At 51.7% G+C, this 27732-nt stretch overlaps 1 protein-coding gene across 8 annotated transcripts in view; it reads left to right on the top strand.

The window, feature by feature from the left end:
• Positions 1-27732, top strand: part of STAT2 (signal transducer and activator of transcription 2) — a 1902691-nt gene that overhangs the window by 487275 nt on the left and 1387684 nt on the right. For all 8 annotated transcript variants that reach the window (XM_069653700.1, XM_069653696.1, XM_069653703.1 and 5 more), the window contains exon 9: positions 1039-1197. In XM_069653700.1, the coding sequence (XP_069509801.1) occupies positions 1039-1197 (159 nt within the window). The remainder of the gene's footprint in view (positions 1-1038; positions 1198-27732) is intronic.

Genomic DNA, 27732 nt, shown 5'->3' on the forward strand with positions numbered 1-27732 from the left:
GCCTACCCCACAGTAGAATTTCCATGTCATTGCAGTTTATGCTCTTTCAGGCTCAGTAACTATCGGGAGTAGGATAAACCAATTCATGTAAAAAGCAGAACTGAAGCCAATGGTCGCTGCGCACACGCTATATACCATCGATGACGTTGACACAGAGGCCCTTGAGGGACATCGAGTCAACGGGCATCGACGCACAGCGCCCCCTGCTGGAAAAGTATTCCCAAGTTGCTAAACTAGCTGGTCAGATAGCACAGCGAGCTAAGCACTCGCCCCTGATATCTGTGTGCAGCCTGCTGTGGCAGGTCCGAATCCCGGCAGGCCCAACTCAGCCTTTCATCCTTCCGGGGTCGATAAAATGAGTACCACTCTGTGGGATAATAATGTCTTTTGTTATTTGAGCACTCTGAGGTCTATGGGTGTGTAGCGCTATATAAGAAATGTAGTATTATTATAATTATGGAGATATCATAAAATGAGGAATATGTGGAAGGAACATCCAGCAAAAGGACGTTACCACGGGTAAGTAGCTTTTTCTTCTATAGGTGTGAGTAATCCTTTCTGGAAACTTTTACCGTTTTTCTAACTATATTGTACCTAACCCGAGGTGCTTTCCTTAATGTTTCTCATTACATTGCTTTATTAGAGAGGATGTATTTTTCATTATACTGTTTCGATTATGTTGTTCTTTGCTTGTGTGAGCCATAACTGTGCCATGATATCAGCCAACTCCTCTCCTAAGAGTGAAGCAGGTCTGCTCTGTCACATTACCATGGAGAGAGATTGGACACACTTGGCAGTCAACCTTGGGCACATACAGGTTTGGTCTTCATGCACCCTTCACCAGAGGGCTTCTGTAAAACTTCCCAAACAATCCTATACAACTAGAGTATTTCCTCCATGACAATGGGGAATGCCCTCAAAAGCATGTGAAGCAATAAATGATGGGGATGTTGGAGAACTAGATTTAACAGGTATCCAATTTGTTTGTGTTTTGAACCTGACGTTATGCTGACTTCCTCTGCTGTCCATTTCCTGTAGGTTCACCGGAACAGCAGAGGCTTTCTTCCAGCTCCGTCGCATACTGAATGACCTGGTAGAACTGCCGGCAAAGATATCTTACGAGAATGACCCGCTGAGAACTGACCCAGTAATTTTGCAAGCCCGCGTGAATGAGCTGATAACTTGCCTTCTGAAAAGGTACCTCGGGGCATGAGCAAGTGCAAAGTGGTGTTTTTGTAAATCAGGAGAGGTCCCCGTACCTCTTATGGGTCACTTGATTTCTTGAAATAAGTCACATGTTGTATTCACCTTGTATTATTACTTTTCCCCTACTCGGTCGATCCTGCTATGCATACACATTTGCATTGTTTATTTTACTATTGATACGTATGCTCCTACTGGGACAGCTGTTAGTGTTTTGCATGTCATTCAGCAAGTCCTCATAAGATTGCTTCACCGATGTTCTATATCATCTTAGGTTTGACTGTCATTCATAATAACTGTCTCTCAGGGTCTCGTGTATGACAGGAGCACCTTGCTTGCATCTACACCCAAAGCCAAACTTCTGGTTACAAACCCAGAGTTCCTTTATGACCTCACATCTCCCCTGTGGTGTTACAAGATTTAGTTTGTTTGCCCTTCTAGCAACCCCTCTCCGGAACATCCACACCCGGTATGTATTGTTAATTGCTCACGTGCTGCTTTTTAAGGAAATCCTAAAGAACTAATGCTACCCAATGCAAGACACACTGTAGTTTGTCATCTTACCTCACTCGTCACACCCTTCTCCTGTGTCTTGCGCCCTTTACTCCATACTTGGAGGATGTCTTCCCAACAAGGATGGGACCCGAGTACTCTGCCCAGCAGATTTTAGCAAACAAAGCCAGGACCACAGGCACGAGCGTGGTAGTACTACATCCTTTTAAATATTTTTGGGGGCACAAGTGAGCCCCCTATGTATTTTTACCGCAAGGTAGCCATGTTACCTCCATGGTTATCCTAAATAGCTAACCCTCGTGTTTTAAGATTATCCTTGTTCTATCCTTGTTGGCCTTTCTTCGACTTGCTTGCTCAAAACTCTATGGTTATACTTATCTGTCTTGTACCAAAGTTTTCCCCCCTTTCACAATAATGGAGATCTCTTCATTCGCTGTCAGTCAGACAAAGAATTGTGTATGAGATACTCTGTTTAGTCTTCAAATGAATTCAGTCTGGCCCTATCATATCTAGCTGATCAGATTCAATGTGCTCACCTGACTCAGCCTATTCAGTCTTCACATCACCGTCTGCTAGCTGTACCTATAATGTGCTATATTCACAGAGGAAATAGTCCTTTTCCAGTCCTTGTGCCCCTCTCGTCTTTCGATCTCTTCCAATTGCTCTTAGATTACAATCAGCTCTTTAACCATGCTTCAAAAGACCCTCAAAATTAACCTTTTTCAGTAACTGCTTTTTCTCTTCTGCTCTCCCTTTATATTGCTCATCAGTGGAGAACCCTGTGCCTAAATGCAGTTTATTCATCTTGGTACGTCTACTATAGCGCAATATAAATGTATCAAATCTCCTCCAAGCCACGGTTGGAAAATCCTATATATGGTCGTGCATTCTTTTTAACTGTTTGCAAACAAACCTGTAAATGCTCACTGAGTCAACTGGTTGGATTTGGGCAGATGGGCTGTATGGCCCCAATATGCATTCCAGCCAGGGTGGTATCACGGTAGCTGGCTTCTGATGCTGATGAAAGTTGGACCGATGACGCAGACCGAGAACTCTGATTTTAAGGAGACTAATTGAAGAGCTCATATCGGAGCCGTCAGAACCGGACAGTTCTTTCTAGAAGCCCAGAGACAAACCAACACAAATAAGTGCTTTGGAAAGTATTTTTGGGGAGGATGAGGCTCCTCCAGGTTTCCAACTAACATCAGACATTCTTGACCTGAAGAGCTCTTGGACGCACAATCCATGGACTCTGTTACAGCTACAAAATGATTTACAAGAAGCGAGTGGGCTGGATACATCCCCCTACTCACAAATAGTAATGGAACCTATTACACATGTAGGCCAGAAATGTGGCTGATTAGTTGCCAGGGCAATAAATACTCTCAATGTGCCATTCACCCCCGCTGTGGGGGCAGACATGGCCTGCAACGGCCAGTCAGCTTGTGCCTCGGCGAGGGCAGTGGGCCGTTACTGGGCATGTCACAGGGGGGCTGAAAGCCATTTGCACCCTCCGGGGTGCAAATGGTTCATCTTTTTTCCTCTGAAGATTGGCGTTGCTTGCGATCTTCTTCTCACATTAGATTTTCCCATCTATCTAAGGAAGTCCTTTCTGAACCCCTCTGTTTATAGGGGCAGTTCTGGATACGGAGCAAGGCAAGGCTTCTCTAATACAAGGGAGTTTGACGAGCATTCAGACTATAGTAGTGCTCTTCCAACCGGGACTCCCAGCAAAGATTTTTTCAGGCTGTTAGGACTCATGGCCTGCATACTCCTAATTCCGGAAGGAGGAAATTAAAAACAATAGAAATAAGTAATTAGTATAGGAAAATATGTAGTTACAATTAGTTTTAAGTAGACAGTACAGTACTGACTTCCTGGTGCCACCGGGAGATTGCAACCCCGCTGCCTGGAAAGTCAGGCTCTGGTAAAATATAAGTCCCCATTTCCATGGAGTCCTATAGGACTCTATGGGAGTGGGGACACGGAAGCACCGGCACCGTTGCTAATGGTGCCAGTGCGTCCGTGACCGGTCTGCCTACCGTGGCCGCTGTGCCCGGCAGGGACAGACCGGTTGGGCACGGCGGCTCCGGCAGGCAGACCTGTAATATGCTTGTCTGGAAACAACAGTGGAGGTAAGCTTGCCGGCACCCATGTTTCCAGACCGGCAAGGTCGTAATGAGGCCCACTTTCTTGGTAACCCGGACCGATGAAAAGATTTGCAAGTCCTGGGGAAGGCTATTGGTCAGGAGAAGAGAGAAATTCTTCTGACCCACCAAGAAAGTATTGTGTGGAACTTTGCTATCAGGGGAAGGCAGCCATTCCCCCTGACAACGTGTGCTAAGATGGCAACTGATAACCAGATACCAGGAGACGGGAGTAATTCTCCTGGTAACCCAGACCGTCAGGAAAGTCCACAAGAGAAGGTGTGAGACAGGAGACTGTTCTAAGATTTGGGAACTGTTTTAAACTAACCAGGAATAAACGGGGCAAATTGAGGCCTCTTTAAGAAAAGAGAAAAGTTTTTGTCATCCCTAACCATAGGGGTATAGCGGTACACAGAGGACGGTTAGATGGGCAAACAAGGATTTGAATGGGCTGGATTGCCCTAAATAAATGATCAAATTTCAAAAGTCCAGGAGGGACGCTCGATCGGAAAAGCTGATGTATCACTCCACAGCCTGCGCCGCCCTGCCGCGCACACTCGACACAACACCCCAGCACTTCTCCGTGTTCCAGAGGCCCTTCCACGGCTTCTGCAGCCGGCAGTTTTGCAACACATCAGGATCCCGTGTAGCCTGTTCAGGCTGTGCACGTTGCCCTACTCCAGAGGATAGCGAGTGACTGCACCACCATATGAAGAAATCTATTGTCCTGAAGAAGATGGTTTTTAACTTTAGATAACCATCGAAACGGGTCGACCCGACTTGTTGTGGCCCCTCCACAACATCGTATGATATCTCCATAAGAAGGAGGGATATCTACACATTAAAAACCACAATCCAGCATCCAATAGGGTCTCTGGCACTCTAAGTGCAGACAAAGAGCTTTTGTTTTCTTTGAATAAATCATTTGTGTGACCACTTTGATCACCCCTTTTTAGTCAACGTTTTTAACTGAGACTACCACCAGCATGAAAAGGATTTCGAGACATTTGGGTCAATAAAGGAAGCAGATGTAAATCCCAATGCTCCTACACCATTCATGTCAGTCACAAGGCGCTTGAGTCACTACAACAAGAGAGATTTTTTTCCCCTCTCTAAGCAACCTATGACCTGATGGGTGGTTGACCTTTGGCAGAACATTTTCCGATAGAGCGTCCCTCCTGGACTTTTAACTAACCAGGAACCATAACCCAGGAGAATGGAGCCATTCTCCTGGGGCCAGAACAGAACTGCGTTATTTATTAGTTTCTAGTGTAAGGTACAGAAGTAGGGTTTTCTTGACACAGGACGATGGACACCTTTAAGTTCATAAGGCATCCTGACCGGCACCTTATCTTTAGTTGAGGCAGGGAATTCCCCCCTGACCCCCCCTTTTTAGGAATAGGGATATACAGGTGTTCTCTTGCTTTCTTCTTTATATAGCCCCAAACATGCCACCTTTGTGTCACTTTCCTTCTTATGCCCCCTTACAACAGGCATCCACTTTATTATTAATATAGGTTTAAAGATGTATCCAAAAGATGTATCCAACCGGCATTCAGTTTATTATTAATATAGTGTTAAAGATGTATCCAAGTAATTCTCAGTTTTTAGACTCTTGTACTCTTGTGCCTCCTTCACAATTCATTCTTTACACTTCTTAATAAGTGCTGTTTAGTATGAGTTTTCATTGATGCCTATATATGAAATTACATATTTTTGAATTGCATATATTAAAACATGTTTAGTCTGTTTTTTAATTGTAATTTAACTGTGCTTAATGAATGTAGCATACCTCACTATACTCCTGTTATTTACAGGGTAATTCATAGAAATTCGCACAAAAATGGCGCACGCGGCTGGCACACAGTGTCCCCGTGCGATACACTGCGCCAGCCACGTGCGAAAAAATCCTTTTCATCGCACAGCGTATTCATGGATTTTAGCCTCCGAAACCAGCCGTGGCGCAGAGTGGCGCAGTGACCCTGCAGCAGCGCCAGTTACGCCCCCAAGAACGCCCTCGCGCAAGGAAAAGCCTTCAAAATCCCCAAATCATCGCAAAGGGCTGCGCTAACCCTGGACCAGTTCACAGGGCTGGCAAACAGCAAACGCCAAGCGAGGAACGTGTATTTCAGTGGTTCGCGGGAAGTTCCACACGCGATTGTCCTGGGTACGTGTACATCAGGGGTGCTTGGGAAGTAACACACGCGATTCCATCAGGGCACGTGTATTCCAGGGGTGCGCGGGAAGTATCACACGCAAAAACAGCAGGGCACGTGTATTCCAGGGGTGCGCGGGAAGTATCACACGCAAAAGCAGCAGGGTACGTGTATTTCAGGGGTGCGCGAGAAGTATCACACGCAAAAGCAGCAGGGTACGTGTATTTCAGGGGTGCGTGGGAAGTATCACACGCAAAAACAGCAGGGTACGTGTATTCCAGGGGTGCGCGGGAAGTATCACACGCAAAAGCAGCAGGGTACGTGTATTTCAGGGGTGCGTGGGAAGTATCACACGCAAAATCAGCAGGGTACGTGTATTTCGGGGGTGCGCGGGAAGTATCACACGCGATTCCATCCGGGTACGTGTATTCCAGGGGTGCGCGGGAAGTATCACACGCAAAAGCAGCAGGGTACGTGTATTTCAGGGGTGCGCGGGGAGCACCACACGTGAATTGCACGTGTGGGTCCTCCCAGGTGTTCCCTCTACACCCTTCACGGCCCCTGCAGGTGGCCCACACCACAGGGGCCTACCCTGCACATGTCCCGCAGGCACCCCATCCACCATGGCCATGCCCCCCAGCCAACCCACATGTCACCCCGCACTACTGCCCACCAACGCATGTCCCCCTGCACCCCCAGCCACCAGGGGCAGACTCCACCAGGCCCCCACTCATGTCTACCATCACCCCCACACCCCAGCAGTGCAGGGGCAGCCTCCACCAGGCCCCCACTCATGTCTACCATCACCCCCACCCCCCAGAAGTGCAGGGGCAGCCTCCACCAGGCCCCCACTCATGTCCCCTATCACCCCCAGCAGTGCAGGGGCAGCCTCCACCAGGCCCCCACTCATGTCTCCCATCACCCCCACCCCCCAGCAGTGCAGGGGCAGCCTCCACCAGGCCCCCACTCATGTCTCCCATCACCCCCACCCCCCAGCAGTGCAGGGGCAGCCTCCACCAGGCCCCCACTCATGTCTCCCATCACCCCCACCCCCCAGCAGTGCAGGGGCAGCCTCCACCAGGCCCCCCCCTCATGTCTCCTACCACCCCCACCCCCCAGCCACCAGGGGCAGCCTCCACCAGGCCCCCACTCATGTCTCCCAACACCCCCACCCCCCAGCAGTGCAGGGGCAGCCTCCACCAGGCCCCCACTCATGTCTACCATCACCCCCACCCCCCAGAAGTGCAGGGGCAGCCTCCACCAGGCCCCCACTCATGTCCCATATCACCCCCAGCAGTGCAGGGGCAGCCTCCACCAGGCCCCCACTCATGTCTCCCATCACCCCCACCCCCCAGCAGTGCAGGGGCAGCCTCCACCAGGCCCCCACTCATGTCTCCCATCACCCCCACCCCCCAGCAGTGCAGGGGCAGCCTCCACCAGGCCCCCACTCATGTCTCCCATCACCCCCACCCCCCAGCAGTGCAGGGGCAGCCTCCACCAGGCCCCCCCTCATGTCTCCTACCACCCCCACCCCCCAGCCACCAGGGGCAGCCTCCACCAGGCCCCCACTCATGTCTCCCAACACCCCCACCCCCCAGCAGTGCAGGGGCAGCCTCCACCAGGCCCTCACTCATGTCCCCTATCACCCCCACCCCCCAGCAGTGCAGGGGCAGCCTCCACCAGGCCCCCACTCATGTCCCCTATCACCCCCACCCCCCAGCAGTGCAGGGGCAGCCTCCACCAGGCCCCCACTCATGTCTCCCATCACCCCCACTCCCCAGCCAACAGGGGCAGCCTCCACCAGGCCCCCACTCATGTCTCCCATTACCCCCACCCCCCAGCAGTGCAGGGGCAGCCTCCACCAGGCCCCCACTCATGTCTCCCATCACCCTCACCCCCCAGCAGTGCAGGGGCAGCCTCCACCAGGCCCCCACTCATGTCTCCCATCACCCCCACCCCCCAGCAGTGCAGGGGCAGCCTCCACCAGGCCCCCACTCATGTCTCCCACCACCCCCACCCCCCAGCAGTGCAGGGGCAGCCTCCACCAGGCCCCCACACATGTCCCCCTGCACCCCCACCCCCCAGCAGTGCAGGGGCACCCTCCACCAGGCCCCCACTCATGTCTACCACCACCCCCACCCCCAGCCACCAGGGGCACCCTCCACCAGGCCCCCACTCATATCCCCCTGCACCCCCACCCCCCAGCAGTGCAGGGGCAGCCTCCACCAGGCCCCCACACATGTCCCCCTGCACCCCCCCAGCAGTGCAGGGGCAGCCTCCACCAGGCCCCCACTCATGTCCCCAGCCAACATGTCTCCACAATCTAGATCCCTGGCCCTTATGGTCAGCCTCCAAATGCCAAACACCCACCCGAGTATTGCATCCATCCACTTAGAAATGGCAAAAACATGATAGAACCCCAATTGCAAGTTTGGAAATGAACACATGTCCCTCACATACACCCAATGGGTGTCAGTGAATGTCAAAACCCATATCATGATATGCATGAAACCAATGAGATGGTACTACACATTGAACTTTGAAGAAAAAATATGTATTAAAAGCAACATAAATTGAATAAAAAATAAACAATAATGGAAATTAAAAAAACAAAAAACCAACAGGTACGTGAAATAATGCAAAACCACAAATCATAATGCAAAGGAAAGGTGTCCAAAGTCACAGTCCACAAAAGTAAATCCAATGGAAAATGAAAATCGAAAACCATTGATCCATGGGGAAATCATAAAAAAAAAAATGAAAATCCAAAAGTCAACTATATACAGATAAACAATCCAGGGTCCATGATCCCAACCGAAGAAATGAAACCTATCTAATAACACTACCTAAAAAAATAAACTATATACAAAAATGTGGCCCATTGTCCAAAAGGTCCAAAAAAAAATGCTAAACCAAAGGAAACCTAACACTAACTACAGAACTATTTACAAGGGCAGTGGGCTAGCCCGACGGCTCACTTCGGGATGTTCCAGGCCAGGGCATCATCGAACTCCTGCTCAATGTCCCGGAGGCGGTCCTCTTCCATGGCCCCGAGGGTCCGCAGGGCTGTCCACATGTTCACCCCAAACTCCCTGCGGATTGCCTCGAGGCACTCGGCCCGCCTCAGAGCCCTCTGCATGGTGTTCTCCGCCCTGACCATCGTGAGCCGTGCCTCTTCCGCCCGCTGCCGCTCCGCATCTATGGCGTGGCCCAACCGCTGCCACACGGAAGACACTTCCCGTCCTGGGTCCTCCTGCCCTCCTGCCGATGCCTGCCCCTCCGATGTTGAAGGCCCCGAGCCATCATGGCTCCCACCACGTTGCTGCTGCGCCTCTGTCCGTGCACTGCCTCCTGCTGCCTGCACATCCTCCGCTGGCTGGGGTGCAGTAGTTGATGTGGCCACCCCTGCTGGAGGTCCGACTCCCGATTGTGGCAGGGATGCCTCCTCCACCAGCCTGGCCGCACCGTCAGAGGCAGCTGCACAGGGCACCCAGGTGACTGTTGGGTGGGAAGATGGCACGGAGGACGATTGGCGCATAGGGGGTTCAGTTGAGGAGGGGGTCGTAGCAAGCCCCGTCAAACGGAGGAATCCGGCCAGGGTGATCTGTCCGAGTAGGCCGACGCGGTCAACGAGCCATTCGAAATGACGTGCAGTCTCCTCATGAAAAGACTGCAGGTCACCTCGCGTGGCCCGTTGACGCAACGCCACACCAGTCAGGACAGGCTCAACCCGGACCCGGATAGCCAAGTCCTCAGGCAGAGGAAGGCCAGTTGTCGTGAGCTCATCCCCTGCCTGAAAACGGGTCTGAACGTAGGCATCCCTGCTGGTGCAAGATGATGCAGTGACAGGATCAGGGACAGGATTGCACACAGGCACCTCTGCGGCGACCTGTGCTGCCTCCTGTCCCTGGTCCTGCACTGTGTTAGGCAGAAACCTGTGCAGTTCGCTTAGGGACCACTGCAAAAGATTTAAAACTACAGGTGTTGGCAGTAAACCCACTTGGTAGCAGTCTGTACCACCCAGATTTACCTGGTAGCTGTGGCTGAGCAGTCAGACTTTCCTCAAGAAGAGTTAGGCAGTATGCAAAGTATACTCAATAGGCACTCAGATACATTAATACAAACAAACACTGACCAGAGCTTTGGTATCAAAGTATTTAATTATTTATTTAAAAACACACAGTTGAAACACTCCAGCACTCTTATTGTAAAATATTCTAAACACAGTTACTATTATCATATATACACCCCTTTTTCCCTATTAGAAAATCACAGTAAAACACCACTTATTTTCATACAGAGGTGAGCGCTTAACTAGATTGCACTCTAATAAGTGTGTGAAAAAGGGGAGGGAAAAAGACAGAATATGAAGAGGTACACCACTCTATGATTCCAGAACACAGAGCAAAAAGTCACTGGTGAGCCAAAGTCCAAAGGCTGGGCCCACTCTTAGAGAGCAGAGCACGAATGCGCCCAAGATCACACAATTACACTAGGCTTAGAAAGTCTTGCAGAGGGTTCAGGAAAGAGTTTAGAGAGGCTTAGAAAAGTTTAGCCAGGGTGTCCCAGGCTAACCCAGGTTCGAAAGCCAGGGGCTAAATCTACCCCGTACAGTCGGTTGCAAGGGAAGCCAGGCGGGACACGGTACCTTAAGTGGGAAGGATCCTCCAGCGGTGGCAGTTGTTCCTGGTAGTGGGTGCAAGTTGCGTCGTCGTCCAGGGGAAGAGAAGATCTCGACTTGGAGGAAAGATGAAGGTCGTTGCACTACCAGGGAAGAAACCAGCCGCAGAGTTTTCCGGTTAAAGGTGGTACCTTTTGTCTCGCGGTCGTGGTAAAACGTGGTATCCGGTTGCCGGGGTGCTTGGCACGGGCAAGGCGGCCACGAGATACGTCGGGAAAGCGAAAAGACGGTGAAACTGGTTATCCCCAGCAGTCAAAGGAAGAAGACTCTCTGGCGGGAGATCTCCTCTGTCGTTGGGAAAAGTGGTGAGGCAGTCCAGCAGGGCTCCACCGGTGGTGGTGTCGTGGCAGGTCGGCTCAGCTTCTCCCTCGTCGGATTCTTAGGTCCTGTGGCGACTTCTGAAGTTCCAGTCCCCAAAGCCCTGCTTTTATGCAGCAAACCCCCATTCACTCAGCCTAGCTGTCACTCAAACATGCTAAGTGGTGAGCCAGCCGGCTCACCACTGGGCCAATCAGGACGGAGTGCGACTTGAGTTGCCTAGGCAACTCAGTCCAGGGTGCCTAAATTCCCCTCCACCCCTCCTAAGTACCCCAGACATAGTGGCACCACTTTGGAGGGCTTCTGTGGAGAAGCCCGCCAAAAAGTTGAACAAAGGGCTCGACTTGGGTTGGAGTCACAGAAGAGAACACAAACACCATTTTAGAATCAAGTTTTGGCAAACAATACCAACCGGAGAATAAATATTAATTAAATAAACCGGCGGTATGTTCGAGGCTACCGTAAATAATTAAATAAAGATAGTAGCCTAAAACAATGGGAAATCCCATAGGAAAATATTCGCTGTTGAATATAAAAAGTAGTATCCACTGCCACCAGCCAAAACTCGATCAGGGGGGACGGAGACGTGCCCCCTCGACTAACAGACCCTGGGGCAATCGAATTACCCCAGCCAGTACGTCCACAATATGGTGGTTGGTACTGGTTTGTTCAGAATTTAAGACTAGTAAAGTCAATGGTGACTTTACATGCCCTGGGAGACAGTAGTCAGTCCCAGGGTATGGAGTCTATACTGGGGGCCACTATGACACCCCTGTGTTACTGCACGGAGGGTGCTTGTGTAACACACATCACAAAAACACATGAAACCCTATGGAGTAAATGACCCCATAGCCCATTAAACACTTCTAGATTCAAAGAAACACACTCAAATCATGTCCAAGAGTGAGGGTAAAAGAGTCTCACTCTTGGCAGGAGAAAAAAAATAAACCCCAAAAATCCAGCAAAGCTGCTGGGGGACTCACTAGGTTAGGAAATTCAGCCTAAACAGAGAATTCGCTCTAACACACTGCACCACTAGCACCAGTGGAATCCCACCTCCAGACCCCGTCTCTGTTGCTTGCACGGCCTCCTCCTCCACCAAATCCCCCACCAACCTGGATGACTCTGTGCCATCTTCCCCCGTTGGGCCCTGTGAGGTCCCAGCTGCCCCTTCTGCTGCCGAGGAGTCCAACTCCGACCTCCGCCTCTTGGACCTCCCCCCGGCAGCTGCGGCCTGGGAAGCGGCACTGGACTCCTCACTCCCCAACGAGCTCACAACCTGGGAGGGGAGCCGGGCCTTGCGTCTCCGGCTGGCGGTGCGATCCCCGCCGCTGTGCTCCACAGCACCTTCTCCGCCCTCTTCATCAGTTGACGCTGCAGACAGGGAGGAATAAAACACAGGCATCAGGGCACTGTACAATGGACACATACACACATGACAGTTGCACATGAGTGGCATTGGCAAACCTCAGACATGGCATCACAATCGGCAACACACATGTCATTTCAACTTGCACACATGAGCCATACCACAGCCACATCGCAACTGCCAGCACCATCCATACACATACAACAGCATGAGCAGGCAAAGGTGAACCCGACATCACATGCAACACAGGGAGTGCACTACACATGCACGCACACCACCACACTTGCATGCATGTGTACACCTCAACCAACTGTCGCCGTGTTCCGATGGGCATCCATGTCACATCTGCCAATCAGGCTTCCACATCCCGCTGTCACATGCATCCATGTTGCATCACTGTTGCACCCTTGTCAAATACACACACATGCACATGTACACAGTGCTGATACATGCAGCTGAAAACAACATACATGCGTGACATCACAAACATGCCCACTTACATACAGATTCATCCAAACATGTGTGCCCACACAACTGCATTTGGCATGCAAGCCTACACACACAAGCACCATCCATGTCTCACACATGACAGCCCTCGCATGTGTTAGCCTCACGGTCCTGTACACCCCCACCCATACTCGGCCCCATACAAACAGATGTGCAACCGGCACACTACTGGCACATCACCACACGCACAGCTTACAATCATGATGCATGTACACTTACCACTCGACTCCAGACGGGTCTGCCTCTCAAGGACCTAGACGTGGAGCGCTGGGGATATGCGTTCCAGGACCATCATCTGATCTTCCGACAAGTGGCCCCGGCGCCCCTTAGCATCCGCTGCCTTCAAGAGGCGCCGGGCCTTGTTCAGGGTCCTGGACCTGAAGTCCTCCCAGCGCTTCTTGACATGTTGGAAGTCGCGGACTGCCACCCCCTCATCGTTGATGGCAGTCACGATGTCTGTCCAGATCCGAGTCCGTCCTTCCTTGTCGGCGCGCACACTTCCGTAATGGGCATCATACTGCCCCAGGACTTGCTCCACCAGGACACCAACTTCCCTGGCACTGAAGCTGGTGCCCCTCTGCCTCTCTGGCCGGGGGTTGTCAGTGGTGCCAGATGTTGCAGTGCCCAACATGACAACCCCAGAGGCAGGAGTGGGTGGGCAAACTGGGTCCTGGGGCTGGGCTGTGGAGCGATGGAATCCCAGTCGGGAGTCTTCGGTTCCAGCAGGGGTGGTCACAGCAACAGCACCCCTGGCTGGTGTGCAGGCAGCAAATGGCAGGGCACGTGGGCAGCAGGCAGTCAGGCAGCAGCAGATGGCAGGTGGGAGCGTGCTCGGGGCTCTGGGGGGCAGTAATTCGGCCTTCTGGGCAGGAGCGTGGTCTTCCGTGTGCTTACGCGTGGCCAGCTTGATACGGAGAGATTTTGCACGTGAAAATCCTGCACGTCTGCGTGTACATCGAGGAAAGGCCCTTATCGCGTATGCACGTCAGCACGCATATGCTATTTCATTGGACCAAAGGCCCTTACCGCGTCTGTGACGTGACGCGCGCGGGTGTTTCCCTTATTACACGTGATGACAGAGCACACGTGGTAAAACTGCACGTCCGAGTGTCATCGTGTGTAATCGGAGGGAAGTGAGCGTACACGCGATTGGCCTGGGTATGTGTATTTCTGGGGTGCGCAGGAAGTTTCACACGCGATTGGTGGAAATCCACGTGTGCTCTGTCATCACGTGTAATGAGGGAAACACCCGCTCACGTCACAGACGCGCTTACGCGCTAAGGGCCTTTGGTCCAATGAAATCGCATATGCGTGCTGAAGTGCATACGCGCTAAGGGCCTTTCCTCGATTTACACGCAGACGTGCAGGATTTTCACGTGCAAAATCACTCCGTATCAAGCTGGTCACGCGTAAGCGCACGGAAGACCACGCTCCTGCCCAGAAGGTTGAATTACTGCCCCCCAGAGCCCCGAGCACGCTCCCACCTGCCATCTGCTGCTGCCTGACTGCCTGCTGCCCACGTGCCCTGCCATTTGCTGCCTGCACATCAGCCAGGGGTGCTTTTGCTGTGACCACCCCTGCTGGAACCGAAGACTCCCGACTGGGATTCCATCGCTCCACAGCCCAGCCCCAGGACCCAGTTGCCCACCCACTCCTGCCTCTGGGGTTGTCATGTCAGGCACTGCAACATCTGGCACCACTGACAACCCCCGGCCAGAAAGGCAGAGGGGCACCAGCTTCAGTGCCAGGGAAGTTGGTGTCCTGGTGGAGCAAGTCCTGGGGCAGTATGATGCCCTCTACGGAAGGGTGCGCGCCGACAAGGAAGGACGGACTCGGATCTGGACGGACATCGTGACTGCCATCAACGCGGAGGGGGTGGTAGTCCGCGACTTCAAACATGTCAAGAAGCGCTAGGAGGACTTCAGGTCCAGGACCCTCAGCAAGTCCCGGCACCTCTTGAAGGCAGCGGATGCTAAGGGGCGCCGGGGCCACTTGTCGGAAGATCAGATGAGGGTCCTGGAACGCATATCCCCAGCGCTCCACGTCCAGGTCCTTGAGAGGCAGACCCGTCTGGAGTCGAGCGGTAAGTGTACATGCATCATGATTGTAAGCTTTGCGTGTGGTGATGTGCCAGTAGTGTGCCGGTTGCACATCTGTTTGTATGGGGCCGAGTATGGGTGGGGGTGTACAGGACCGTGAGGCTAACACATGCGAGCGCTGTCATGTGTGAGACATGGATGGTGCTTGTGTGTGTAGGCTTTCATGCCAAATGCAGTTGTGTGGGCACACATGTTTGGATGAATGTGTATGTAAGTAGGCATGTTCGTGATGTCACGCATGTATGTTGTTTTCAGCTGCATGTATCAGCACTGTGTACATGTGCATGTGTGTGTATTTGACAAGGGTGCAACAGTGATGCAACATGGATGCATGTGACAGCGGGATGTGGAAGCCTGATTGGCAGATGTGACATGGATGCCCATCGGAACACTGCGACAGTTGGCTGAGGTGTACACATGCATGCAAGTGTGGTGGTGTGCGTGCATGTGTAGTGCACTCCCTGTGTTGCATGTGATGTCTGGCTCACCTTTGCCTGCTCATGCTGTTGTATGTGTATGGATGGTGCTGGCAGTTGCGATGTGGCTGCGGTATGGCTCATGTGTGCATGTAGAAATGACATGTGTGTTGCCGATTGTAATGCCATGTCTGAGGTTTGCCAATGCCACTCATGTGCAACTGTCATGTGTGTATGTGTCCATTGTACAGTGCCCTGATGCCTGTGATTTATTTCTCCCTGTCTGCAGCGTCAACTGATGAAGAGGGCGGAGAAGGTGTTGTGGAGCACAGCGGCGGGGATTGCACCGCCAGCCGGAGACGCAAGGCCCGGCTCCCCTCCCAGGTTGTGATCTCGTCAGGGAGTGAGGAGTCCGGTGCCGCGTCCCAGGCCGCAGCTGCCGGGGGGAGGTCCAAGAGGCGGAGGTCGGAGTTGGACTCCTCGGCAGCAGATGGGGCAGCTGGGACCCCACCGGGCCCAAGGGGGGAAGATGGCACAGAGTCATCCAGGTTGGTGGGGGGTTTGGTGGAGGAGGAGGCCGTGCAAGCAACAGAGACGGGGTCTGGAGGTGGGGATTCCACTGGTGCTAGTGGTGCAGTGCAGGACCAAGGACAGGAGGCAGCACAGGTCGCCGCGGAGGTGCCTGTGTGCAGTCCTGTCCCTGATCCTGTCACTGCATCATCTTGCACCAGCAGGGATGCCTACGTCCAGACCCGTTTTCAGGCAGGGGATGAGCTCACGACAACTGGCCTTCCTCTGCCTGCGGACGTGGCTATCCGGGTCCGGGTTGAGTCTGTCCTGACTGGTGTGGCGTTGCGTCAACGGGCCATGCGAGGTGACCTGCAGTCTTTTCATGAGGAGACTGCACGTGATCTCGAATGGCTCGTTGACCGCGTCGGCCTACTGGGACAGGTCACCCACACCGGATTCCTCCGTTTGATGGGGCTTGCTCAGACCCCCTCCTCAACTGAACCCCCTATGCGCCAGCCATCCTCTGTGCCATCTTCCCACCCATCAGTCACCTGGGTGCCCTGTGGAGCTGCCTCTGACGGTGCGGCCAGGCTGGTGGAGGAGGCATCCCTGCCACAGTCGGGAGTCAGACGTCCAGCAGGGGTGGCCACATCAACGACTGCACCCCAGCCAGCGGAGGATGTGCAGGCAGCAGGAGGCAGTGCACGGGCAGAGGCGCAGCAGCAACGTGGTGGGAGCCATGATGGCTCGGGGCCTTCAACATCGGAGGGGCAGGCATCGGCCGGAGGGCAGGAGGACCCAGGACGGGAAGTGTCTTAAGTGTGGCAGCGGTTGGGCCACGCCATAGATGCGGAGCGGCAGCGGGCGGAAGAGGCACGGCTCACGATGGTCAGGGTGGAGAACTCCATGCGGAGGGCCCTGAGGCGGGCCAAGTGCCTCGAGGCAATGCGCAGGGAGTTTGGGGGGAACATGTGGATGGCCCTGCGGACCCTCGGGGCCATGGAGGAGGAGCGCCTCTGGGACATTGAGCAGGAGTTCGATGATGCCCTGGCCCGGAACATTCCGAAATGAGCCGTCGGACTAGCCCGCTGCCCTTGTAAATAGTTCTGTAGTTGGTGTTAGGTTTCCTTTGGTTTAGCATTTTTTTTGGACCTTTTGGACAATGGGCCACATTTTTGTATATATTTTTTTTTTTTTAGGTAGTGTTATTAGATAGTTTTCATTTCTTCGGTTGGGATCATGGACCCTGGATTGTTTATCTGTATATAGTTGACTTTTGGTTTTTCATTTTTTTTTATGATTTCCCCATGGAGCACTGGTTTATGATTTGTGGTTTTGCATTATTTCACGTACCTGCTGTTTTTTTTTTTTTAGAAATTTCCATTATTGTTTGTTTATTTTTGTTTCAATTTATGTTGCGTTTAATACATATTTTTTCTTGAAACTTCAATGTGTAGTATCATCTCATTGGTTTCATGCATATCATGATATGGGTTTTGACATTCACTGACACCCATTGGGTGTATGTGAGGGACATGTGTTCATTTCCAAACTTGCAATTGGGGTTATATCATGTTTTTGCCATTTCTAAGTGGGTGGATGCAATACTCAGGTGGCTGTTTGCCATTTGGAGGCTGACCATAAGGGCCAGGGATCTAGATTGTGGTGACATGTTGGCTGGGGGACATGAGTGGGGGCCTGGTGGAGGCTGCCCCTGGTGGCTGGGAGGTGGGGGTGGTGGGAGACATGAGTGGGGGCCTGGTGGAGGCTGCCCCTGGTGGCTGGGGGGTGGGGGTGATGAGAGACATGAGTCGGGGCGTGGTGAAGGGTGCCCCTGCACTGCTGGGGGGTGGGGGTGATGGGAGACATGAGTGGGGGCCTGGTGGAGGCTGCCCCTGCACTGCTGGGGGGTGGGGGTGCAGGGGGACATGAGTGGGGGCCTGGTGGAGGCTGCCCCTGCACTGCTGGGGGGTGGGGGTGCAGGGGGACATGTGTGGGGGCCTGGTGAAGGCTGCCCCTGCACTGCTGGGGAGTGGGGGTGCAAGGGGACATGTGTGGGGGCCTGGTGGAGGCTGCCCCTGCACTGCTGGGGGGTGGGGGTGGTGGGAGACATGAGTGGGGGCCTGGTGGAGGCTGCCCCTGCACTGCTGGGGGGTGGGGGTGCAGGGGGACATGTGTGGAGGCCTGGTGGAGGCTGCCCCTGCACTGCTGGGGGGTGGGGGTGCAGGGGGACATGAGCGGGGGCCTGGTGGAGGGTGCCCCTGGTGGCTGGGGGGTGGGGTGGTGGTAGACATGAGTGGGGGCCTGGTGGAGGGTGCCACTGGTGGCTGGGGGTGGGGGTGCAGGGAGACATGAGTTGGACATGAGTGGGTGCCTGGTGGAGGCTGCCCCTGGATGCTGGGGGGCTGGGGGTGGTGGGAGACATGAGTGGGGGCCTGGTGGAGGGTGCCCCTGGTGGCTGGGGGATGGGGGTGGGGGTAGACATGAGTGGGGGCCTGGTGGAGGCTGCCCCTGCACTGCTGGGGTGTGGGGGTTGTGGGAGACATGAGTGGGGCCTGGTGGAGGCTGCCCCTGCACTGCTGGGGGGTGTGGGTGCAGGGGGACATGTGTGGGGGCCTGGTGGAGGCTGCCCCTGCACTGCTGGGGGGTGGGGGTGGTGGGAGACATGAGTGGGGGCCTGGTGGAGGCTGCCCCTGCACTGCTGGGGGGTGGGGGTGCAGGGGGACATGTGTGGGGGCCTGGTGGAGGCTGCCCCTGCACTGCTGAGGTGTGGGCGCGCAGGGGGACATGTGTGGGGGTCTGGTGGAGGGTGCCCCTGGATGCTGGGGGGTGGGGGCGCTGGGAGACATGTGTTGATGATCAGTAGTGTAAGGTGACATGTGGGTTGGCTGGGGGGCATGGCCATGGTGGATGGGTTGCCTGTGGGACATGAGCAGGGGTGCAGGGTAGTCCCCTGTGGTGTGGGCTGCCTGCAGGGGCCGTGGAGGGTGTAGAGGGAACACCTGGGAGGACCCACACAGCCAAATCACGTGTAGCATTCCCCGGCACCACCTAAATACACGTACCCTGCTGAAATCGCGTGTGAATCTTCCCGCGAACCTCGGAATACACGTACCCAGGCCAATCACGTGTGGAACTTCCCACGCATCCCGAAGTACACGTACCCAGGCCAATCGCGTGTGGAACTTCCCGCGCACCCCGAAACACACGTACCCAGGCTAATCACGTGTGGAACTTCCCGCGCACCCCGTAGTACACGTACCCAGGCCAATCGCGTGTGGGACTTCCCGCGCACCCCGAAGTACACGTACCCAGGCCAATCGCGTGTGGAACTTCCCGCGCATCCCGAAGTACACGTACCCAGGCCAATCGCGTGTGGAACTTCCCGCGCATCCCGAAGTACACGTACCCAGGCCAATCGCGTGTGGGACTTCCCGCGTACCTAGGTACACACGCTATTTTTCACACAGCGGGTGTCCGTGTTTGTCGGTACCCTTTTGCACCTCATTTGTCCTAGAGGGCCACTGTATGGACCATTCATCATGGCTGTATATGGGTGCTTTTTGTTATCGCACATTTTGGCGCACATTTTTTTCAGGTGCAGGGATGCTACCGCCTGCTTTCTTGTGGCGTACTTGTTTGGCCCTGTGCGCGTCTTTGACCGTGCGCTGGTTTGCCCTATTCCATTCTATGAATACGGGTTGTAGGCAAGCGTGTGGGCGTTCCGCGCAATTGCCTCCTGTACTTCCCCCGTGACGCCCATATTTTCACGCGTTGTTCCCCATTCCGAGTGTTACGCCCCGTGTTCCGCCTACTTTTGTGATGTGCGCCGCGCTATGTGCGATTTCGCAGTGGCCGTGGCGCACCCTGTTGGATGACCTGTGCGCCGGCGTGCGCGGCGCACATTTTCAGCGCACATCCAATGTTTTTCTCGCGCACAGACTTCCATGAATCGATGTGCGCTGGTTTCACTGCGATTTTCGCACTTGCACTGCGATTTTCGTACTTTTACTACGAATCGCACGTTTTGGCACCTCTGCGCGGGAATTTTCGGCGCACATTAATTCCATGAATCGACCCCTTAGTATAGTTGTTCATTGTAATTCTGATTTAGGAGTTCCATTCCAGTTCAACTAGTAAATTCAACAGAGCATACAGTGTGGACAGTTCTATGTAATACATGTTGATCTTCTACAAATAATCAAAGTAAGTAAAGTCGTTTTATATCTACTAGTTCCTGTTGTAGAAACCGAGGTAGGACTATTTTTTTTTTAAGTCCAGGAGTGAGTCATAGTATAATGGTTTCTATACCAAGCCTAACGTTACCTGCAAATAGCTATATATGTGACTAACCATTCTTATTCAACTTGTAATAGCAGAAACAAAGCTTCCCAGCACTGGTAATCCAAAAACGTTGGACCAGTGCCTCAAAAACCAAAGTGGATCCAGTAGGGGAGTGAGGTTGAAAAATCTCTAACCCTAAAAGAAGAATTGAAGTCCACAAAGCCCAGCTGTTCAGAATGGCTGCTGCCTGTGTTCTACGCCTTTTCTCCTCCTTTCCTGGTGAGCGATAGCCCTCTTTTGATGCATTTTTAGGGCTGCCGCCAGGAAACCTAGAAAAGATGACCAACGTTTTTCCTGTGACAGCTAATGGGGACATGTGTGGTATAGCTGCAATCCACATTCCTCCAGCAACATGACTGTTGCTTGGCAGAGGCAACTGAATATTGCACAATCCCTTTTTGGTGGACTGAGCTAAAACCTGAATTCTAGAATTAAGGAGGGGGAGCAGGATCCAGGAAACCAGTGGACCTCTGGAACCTAAAGAGATCCAAAGTAGGGGACTGAGGGTCGCCTGAGGAGAGCTACTGAAACCTGCGTTGGCTCCGCCAAACAACATTGCATTTTGGGCCTTGAGCTTCTACTTGATGGGGGAGATTTGTGCATGTCGTCTTCCTTCGTTTGACTGGTGGGCATAACCAGTCCTCTGTCCTGTATGAGCTGCATTGCCATGCCCGGGCCAAAGGAGTCCACAGGCTTGCAGTTCGCCTGCATCACTTGGAACTAGCCTTGCTCCGTTGTAAGGACTTCTATTTTAGTCTGGAGGCTGGAATATCTGTGGGCATCCTCCAATATCTGCTGCGATGCTGGTATCCTGCTCTGCTGACCCTCACCAGAAGAGGAGCCTGTGGAGAACTCAGAGTTAACCTTTGAGCTGCCGAGGGCCTTCTGGCCATGCTCATTGCAGGACAGGATTGACTTGTTTGTTGCTGCCTGCTCTTACTTTGCTTTTCTTGTATTTTATTTATACTTGCTTTTATTTTCATTGTGCTTTTAGGTGTAATTGGACCTTAATACTATTCTATTTTACTTCTAACTAGTACAATTTAAAACAGAGATCGTTGGTAACTCTGCGCACACTTGGGGACCTAAATCTATACTACCCCTAAGCACTGGTAGTTTTAGTGCCTATTTCCCTTTAAACCCAGCTAGAACGTGCCGTCACAAAGAGTGGTGCCGGTCCGTGGTCGGGATGTGGTGGGCGTGCCCTGCTGCTTGTGTATTCAATTGGTATCGGGCTTACTGAAGTGCTGGCGGCAATAGCAGCCGCATGAAATATATTCAATGCTCCAGTAGCTGCGCTTGCAGAGAAGGTCTCGGTAAATCCCACGTTATTGGACATAGACTTGACCTGTGTTCCCGCATGTCGAGCTAATCCTTTTAGACTATAATCCCTTGTCTAATGATATCACTACTGTTACTAGGGAAACGGTTGCTCAGTCGCAGCCTCCCTCTTACGATTCAATGGTTTCTGGAAAAGCAGGGGCGGCAACAACTGATGCCGTTCCGCACGTAACTGTTAATGTTGCTTCTGTCATTCTCTTGCCAGAGGTGAGAATCGTATTACAGGAGCCTGTTAAACACTCGTTTACCCCTGTTTCTAAGTTACTCTGGATGCTTTTGAATAATAGATCCTTGGTTAAGCATTCGCTTGAGGTCTGTGACTATATAGAACAGAATAATATTGATGTATGCGCCCTGACGGAAACTTGGGTTACCAGTACTGCGGGCCCATCCCTCAACTTGGCTATACCTGAGGGTTATGTCATGTTACGACAGGATAGACTTGAGGGTAGAGGGGGTGGGGTTGCTGTGATTTTTAAAGCTGTGCTGAGTATCTGGGAAGTACGTGGCCAAATTATGGATGGTATTGAATCTTTGCATGTTATAGGGGGTTTGAACACGGAAGCCACTGTGAATCCTAATATACAGGTCTCTCTCTTTAACTGAAACATTTATTTTGGCACTCTCCAACTATCTGTTAGCCACTCTCAGGCCTAGCTCTCGCTTTGTTCTTCTAGGAGATTTTAATTATTGGTGAGGGCATGTGGATGATGTCTTGGTGGCTGAATTAGAGCAGGCTCTCTCTGATTTAGGGTTTGAACAAAAAATGTATTCTCCCACTCACCATTTGGGTCACACCTTGGATTGGGTTTCAATTTATAACGTTACTAGCCAGGACCTTCAGGTCTTACCCTGCCCCTGGTCCGATCTTGCCTTTGTGCATTTTTCTATCCTAGCGGTTTCTCCTATGAAATTGAAGAATAGTAGCTCCCGCTTCACATTGGCTCAGAATAGGAAGCATCTTACACGAGAAAAATTTGAACCGTTCCTTGATCATGCTCTTAACTTTGCTGACTCTGTCTCAGCTGCTGCAATGTACCATTGTCGGATGACTAATTTGGACTCTATTACTAACTCTCTTGCCCCTCTGAAATCGAGAAAAAACATTGATGGTAAGAAAATTAAACCATGGTTTTCTGCAGATCTTCAAAAATTTAAATCTTCTACCTTCAAGCTTTTTATTTCCACAATTCTAGAATTCAGAATTCCAATTCTGAGGTCAAGGAACTTTTTAAAATATTGAAAGAACAAGAGAACACCCTGCAGCTGCTGGCACACTCTTATAAAGGACGGAACTTGGAGCCAGGAAATTCAAAATGCAATGCAAAAGAAGTTACAAGGTATTAGGTCTGATATAGCTTTTAAAAAAGACCAATTACCCTCAATACCTATTAACTGTGGGACGGAGTCTTTTGTCAGATGTTCTTCGATCTCCCTATTTAATTTCCACCCGATTACGTTGCTGAGCTGAAGAAGGTGGTGGAGCAACTGAAGGCAACTAGAAGCAAGAGTGACCCCTGCTCTTCCATTATAATTAAATCATGCCCCCGTACTTCTGGAGGCTATATGCAAATTTGTGAACTCTTCCTTGCATGATGGTTATGTCCCAGTTGATATAAAACAAGCTTGGGTTAATCGCATTTTGAAGAAACCTGGTCTGGCTATGGATGTTCCGCTTAATTAAAGGCCTATAACTCTAACGCTCACCTGGTATCCACAGGGACGTCACTCAGCCTGTTCTGATCTCTTACGACCTCGAACCCTTCCCAGGAGTCTACTCGACTGGAGACTGGGCCTGAAACACAGGATTGGTCGAGTTTAACTCCATATTGTCTCTGTGTGCTTGAACCCCTTCTTCCCCGGGGTCCAACCCTTCCCTTTGATCCACAGCTCACCTTGTTTTCTTGGAAAGTGTGCACTCCGTCCTGCTTTTAGCGCGGGGCGCGTTGATTGATGCGGACTCATTGCTGCCTAGTTACTTCACTGGCAAGAGTCCGACAGGTAAGTATAATGAGGCTTTTGAACAGTTCTCTAACTTAGTTCCTTTCCTTCCTTAGATGATGGCCGGCGTCCGGGGATGGTGACGTGCTGCTGAGATGAGTAGCGCTGAAGGTGAGTGAGAGCGCGATGTGACCCTTTCGTATTTGTATTGAACTGAGTTCTTTTTCTTTGTCTTTTAGGTGCCGCAACCTTTTCAGCGTGGATCCCGGTTATGAAGAAGAAATGTGGTGAGTAAGCGCGGTATGCAGCGCCTCTAGATGTTTCCACGCTAACCTGGAGTGTCTTTTCCCTCTTGCAGATGGATGAGAAGTTCCGGAGACAGAGTTGTCCCAGAGCGGCTGGGATTCAGGTAAGCGTTTGAAGCTCGTACAGTCTTTAAAAATAAGCAAAGATTTGCTGAATGCTTACTAATTCCTTTTTTCTGTTCTTTTCCTTTTGCTTAGGATGCGCCGTGCCAGGATGTGAATGACACCGCCGAAGATGCCCGCAGAACAGAAGGAGCGATGAATGATGGGCAGAAGCGCCGCAAGGTAAGGCTGTTCCTAACGGTGGTGGTGTTCTTGCAGGAGCTGAGCGCAGAAGAAAGATGCAGGCCTACTGGAGACCGATCCGAACACGGTGAGTGTCACGCTGCAGGTGCAGAAAACACAAAGCATGTTTCTCAGCCTGGGCGTGGCTTAAATAGTCTCTGGGTATCCCAGGTGTCTCTGGGCTGAACCACACCCAAAAGACTAGACTGCACATGTAGTTCTGGGAACCGAAATATGTGGGGGCATCCATCTTGTCCCCATCAATGCACTACAAGTCCAATCCCCAGTGTTATCCTATGGGAGTGAGAGAGGCTCGTGCCACAAGCGCCAAGTCTGACTCCAAGTGGGTCTTTGGAGGGATGGAGAGGCCCTTGAGGGCCATGTAGGTGATCGTGGCCTGGCTCCAGCTGACATCTTGGAGGGCTCGGAACATGAGGGGCTGGAATCATGACAATAACAAACACGCCTTTTCTGTTGAAAATTCTTGAGTGTGTTGCTTATAGTCAAATCTCGCAACACCTGAACTAGTTTCCCATTCTGAATCGCTACCAATCAGGTTTCAGACAAGGGTTCGGAACTGAGTCCTTTCTTTTGGAGCTGAAGTCGAGGCTTCTGGGGCGTGTTGACAAAGGTCTATCCTCCCTCTTAATTTCTTTAGATTTGTCAGCCACATTTCATTTGGTTGACCATGCCATCCTGGTTACCAGAATGGCAGAGGTGTCCAATCTCGCTCCATCTGCGGTTCAATGGATTGGAAAGTAGGGTCTTCTTGGAGGAGGCAGAGGCTTTACCAGTCTGTTAATTTTGGAGTGCCGCAGGGAGCGTGTACTTCTCCCTGCCTTTATAACATCTTTATGGCTCCCTTCTTTGCACTTTTGGAGCAGGAAGGGGTTATGTTCTCTAACAATGCAGACGACACTCAGTGTGTCATCCCTATGACACGTATTCACTCACAAGACGAAGATGAACTCAACAGAGTTTATACTCTGATTGAAAACTGGATGGTGTGCAACAATCTCTCCTTGAATAGAGAAAAAACTGAGCTAATGATTGTGTGTACCCCAGCGATGTTAGCAAAGCTGGACCCTGCTTACAACTGCTTTTCTCTGGGGAGATAAAAAACGCTCCGCAGGCAAAAGTGAAAATTCTGTGAGTGGTTTTTGATCCACTGCTGAACATGAAGGCTCATGTTGATAGTATTGCTTCGGCAGCAGTTTACTATGTCAGATTGCTGGCGCATTTTAGGCCATTTATATCCCAGGCCAATGCTGAAACCATTGTGAGAGCAATTATTGGGGCAAAGTTGGATTACTGTGGTAGTCTCCTTATGGGTCTTTGCAAAGCGGATACCAATAGACTCCAAGTTGTACAAAATGGAGCGGTTAGAGTGGGACTATCTCGCCGTGACCATGACTCGGCGGCTAGACTCTCCCTGCACTGGCTCCCTGTGGAGGCACGAGCCAGGTTTAGACTTTTGGTTATCACCTTTAAATGCAGATTGGGTCTCATGCCCTCCTACCTGCAAGACCTTATTATTGAGAAGGTTAATAGCAGGACCCTCAGGTCTAGTAATCAGAATTACTTGTTTCTCCCCAGATGTAGAACTAAGAAGGTAGAGAATGGAGCCTTCTTCACAGCTGCCCCTAAGGTCTGGAATCTGTTGCCGCCGACATTGCGAGGCCAGTTCTCCTTGGTTCTCTTTAAGAAAGAACTGAAAACATGGTTGTTTTCTTGTACTTTGGTCTTAAGCTGAGCTGATTGATGTTTTTTAGATCTACGACTGCCGGTTGGTTTGGTTATTATGTTCTATGTTTTTGTCCGCGCCCTAAGGCCTAAGGGTCCATGGCTGCACTATATAAATAATTTAAGATAAAGGCCGTCACGCCGGCCAATCGCCTGTGAGGGTCGCTGCTCCGTCATGGGACCAATCTAAGTGACTCCTGTGGTCTCCAGAGGAACCATAGGATGACCAACAGTGGAAGCCCTGATGACCCAGCACAACCCCAACAACGACGAAGCGGGTCTTCCCCTACAATTCACTATGAACTGGGGGTGGGTTTCTGTCAATATAAATGTGAGGTTAAAAATCCCCTGAAAGGTTTCGATCACAGACCATGGGGACCCATGGGGTTTAGTATCAAGAATATCCCACCAACCTAGTCGGTTCAGTAATCCTCATACAACACAGTGAATATAAGTGCTTTTTTCATGGGCAGTTTACAGGATCCGAACAGCCAGGGACTTGAACCCTGGACCAACAGCGACCCTGATGAAGGAAAAGAGTCGTCCTTCCTAGGAGTGGGTCCCTCGAGCTAGAAGCATAAGCAGTGGCAAGGAGGACTCCAGAAAGGTGGAAGAACCCGACAAAGCCAGTTCCGGCAGCTCGATGAACAAAGGAAGGCAGCACATCCACATAAAAACAGTCCCACAATGAAGACTATGGTGGGGGCGACCCAGGACGATCCAGAAGAGCAGAGGAGATTTGGAGTTGGGGTTTCATCACCCCTCCAGCTTCCAGGACCAGGCATGACTGCCACGGTGGTAAAATGCGAAGCGGGCCGTAAAACATCATGGAGACGATTACAGCATGGACGACTTGGTCCAGCTCATGAAGGGGGCCAGCTTGAGGACATGGAAGGCCCAGGAAGGACGTCCAGCAACCGAAAAAGTAAATTTGAGATCAGCCCTAGAACAGTGGTCGAGCCAGTATGGCCAGATCTGGACTCAGCTACCACCCAAGAACAGCACTAATTATTCAGCAGGTAAGTAAACTATGTGCCTGCCACTAAAATGTTAAACACAATCTAGCGTAGGCTCTGCATTTTCCCTAGATATAACCTCGTGGCCAGTGTCCTGGATAAACCAGCCCACCATTCGCATCAAAGAATTACAATCAGTGGATTAGGCATCCAGCCAAACTGGTTGGTCCCCTAAATCCGCCTTTCACCCAAGACCAAGTTCTCCTGCACAGAATGTGAAATGACTATCCCGTGGCCAGGAACTGGTCTACACCAGTTCAAACCACTATGGAAAATAAATGTCTGGGCTCCCAAAGAGCACATGTGTGCACAGTGGCCATTTTATGTGTACCCCGTGGTTTCCCTGAATAAAGGAAGCTCCTAAAACAAAATGAATGAGAATAGGATTTTTAAAAAAAATACATTACCCTAATGGCTACTAGAAAGATACATAGGCATAATTTTAGGAAGATTTTTACACAACCATCTGGTGACTGCTTTGCAACCATCTAACCTAAACATAGAACAGTGTGTCACTCACAAGGAAAGACAAAACTCTCATGGTGCGTGGAAGAGAAGTCGGGCTTAACTTCAAGAGGAAGGACGTCTAGCAAAGAAGTGCAACTATTCCCAGTAGTCACCACAGAAGAATACACCTCAATGGTATATTGAAAAATATACTTCGAAGGGATTGTGTCCTCCGACGTATTCCTCATCTTAGATATCTCATTCCAGCTCTGCTGGCCTCGGAAAATTTTTCTCTCTAGAGGGCGCTGTGCGTCGACGTCCTTCGAGTCGATGTCCCTCGACAGCCGCCGTATCGACGCCAACGTCATCCTGGCTATAAAGGCCGCGCGCA

Source organism: Ambystoma mexicanum, chromosome 3q (genome assembly GCF_040938575.1).
Source record: "Ambystoma mexicanum isolate Mex_15411 chromosome 3q, UKY_AmexF1_1, whole genome shotgun sequence".
NCBI lineage: Eukaryota > Metazoa > Chordata > Amphibia > Caudata > Ambystomatidae > Ambystoma > Ambystoma mexicanum.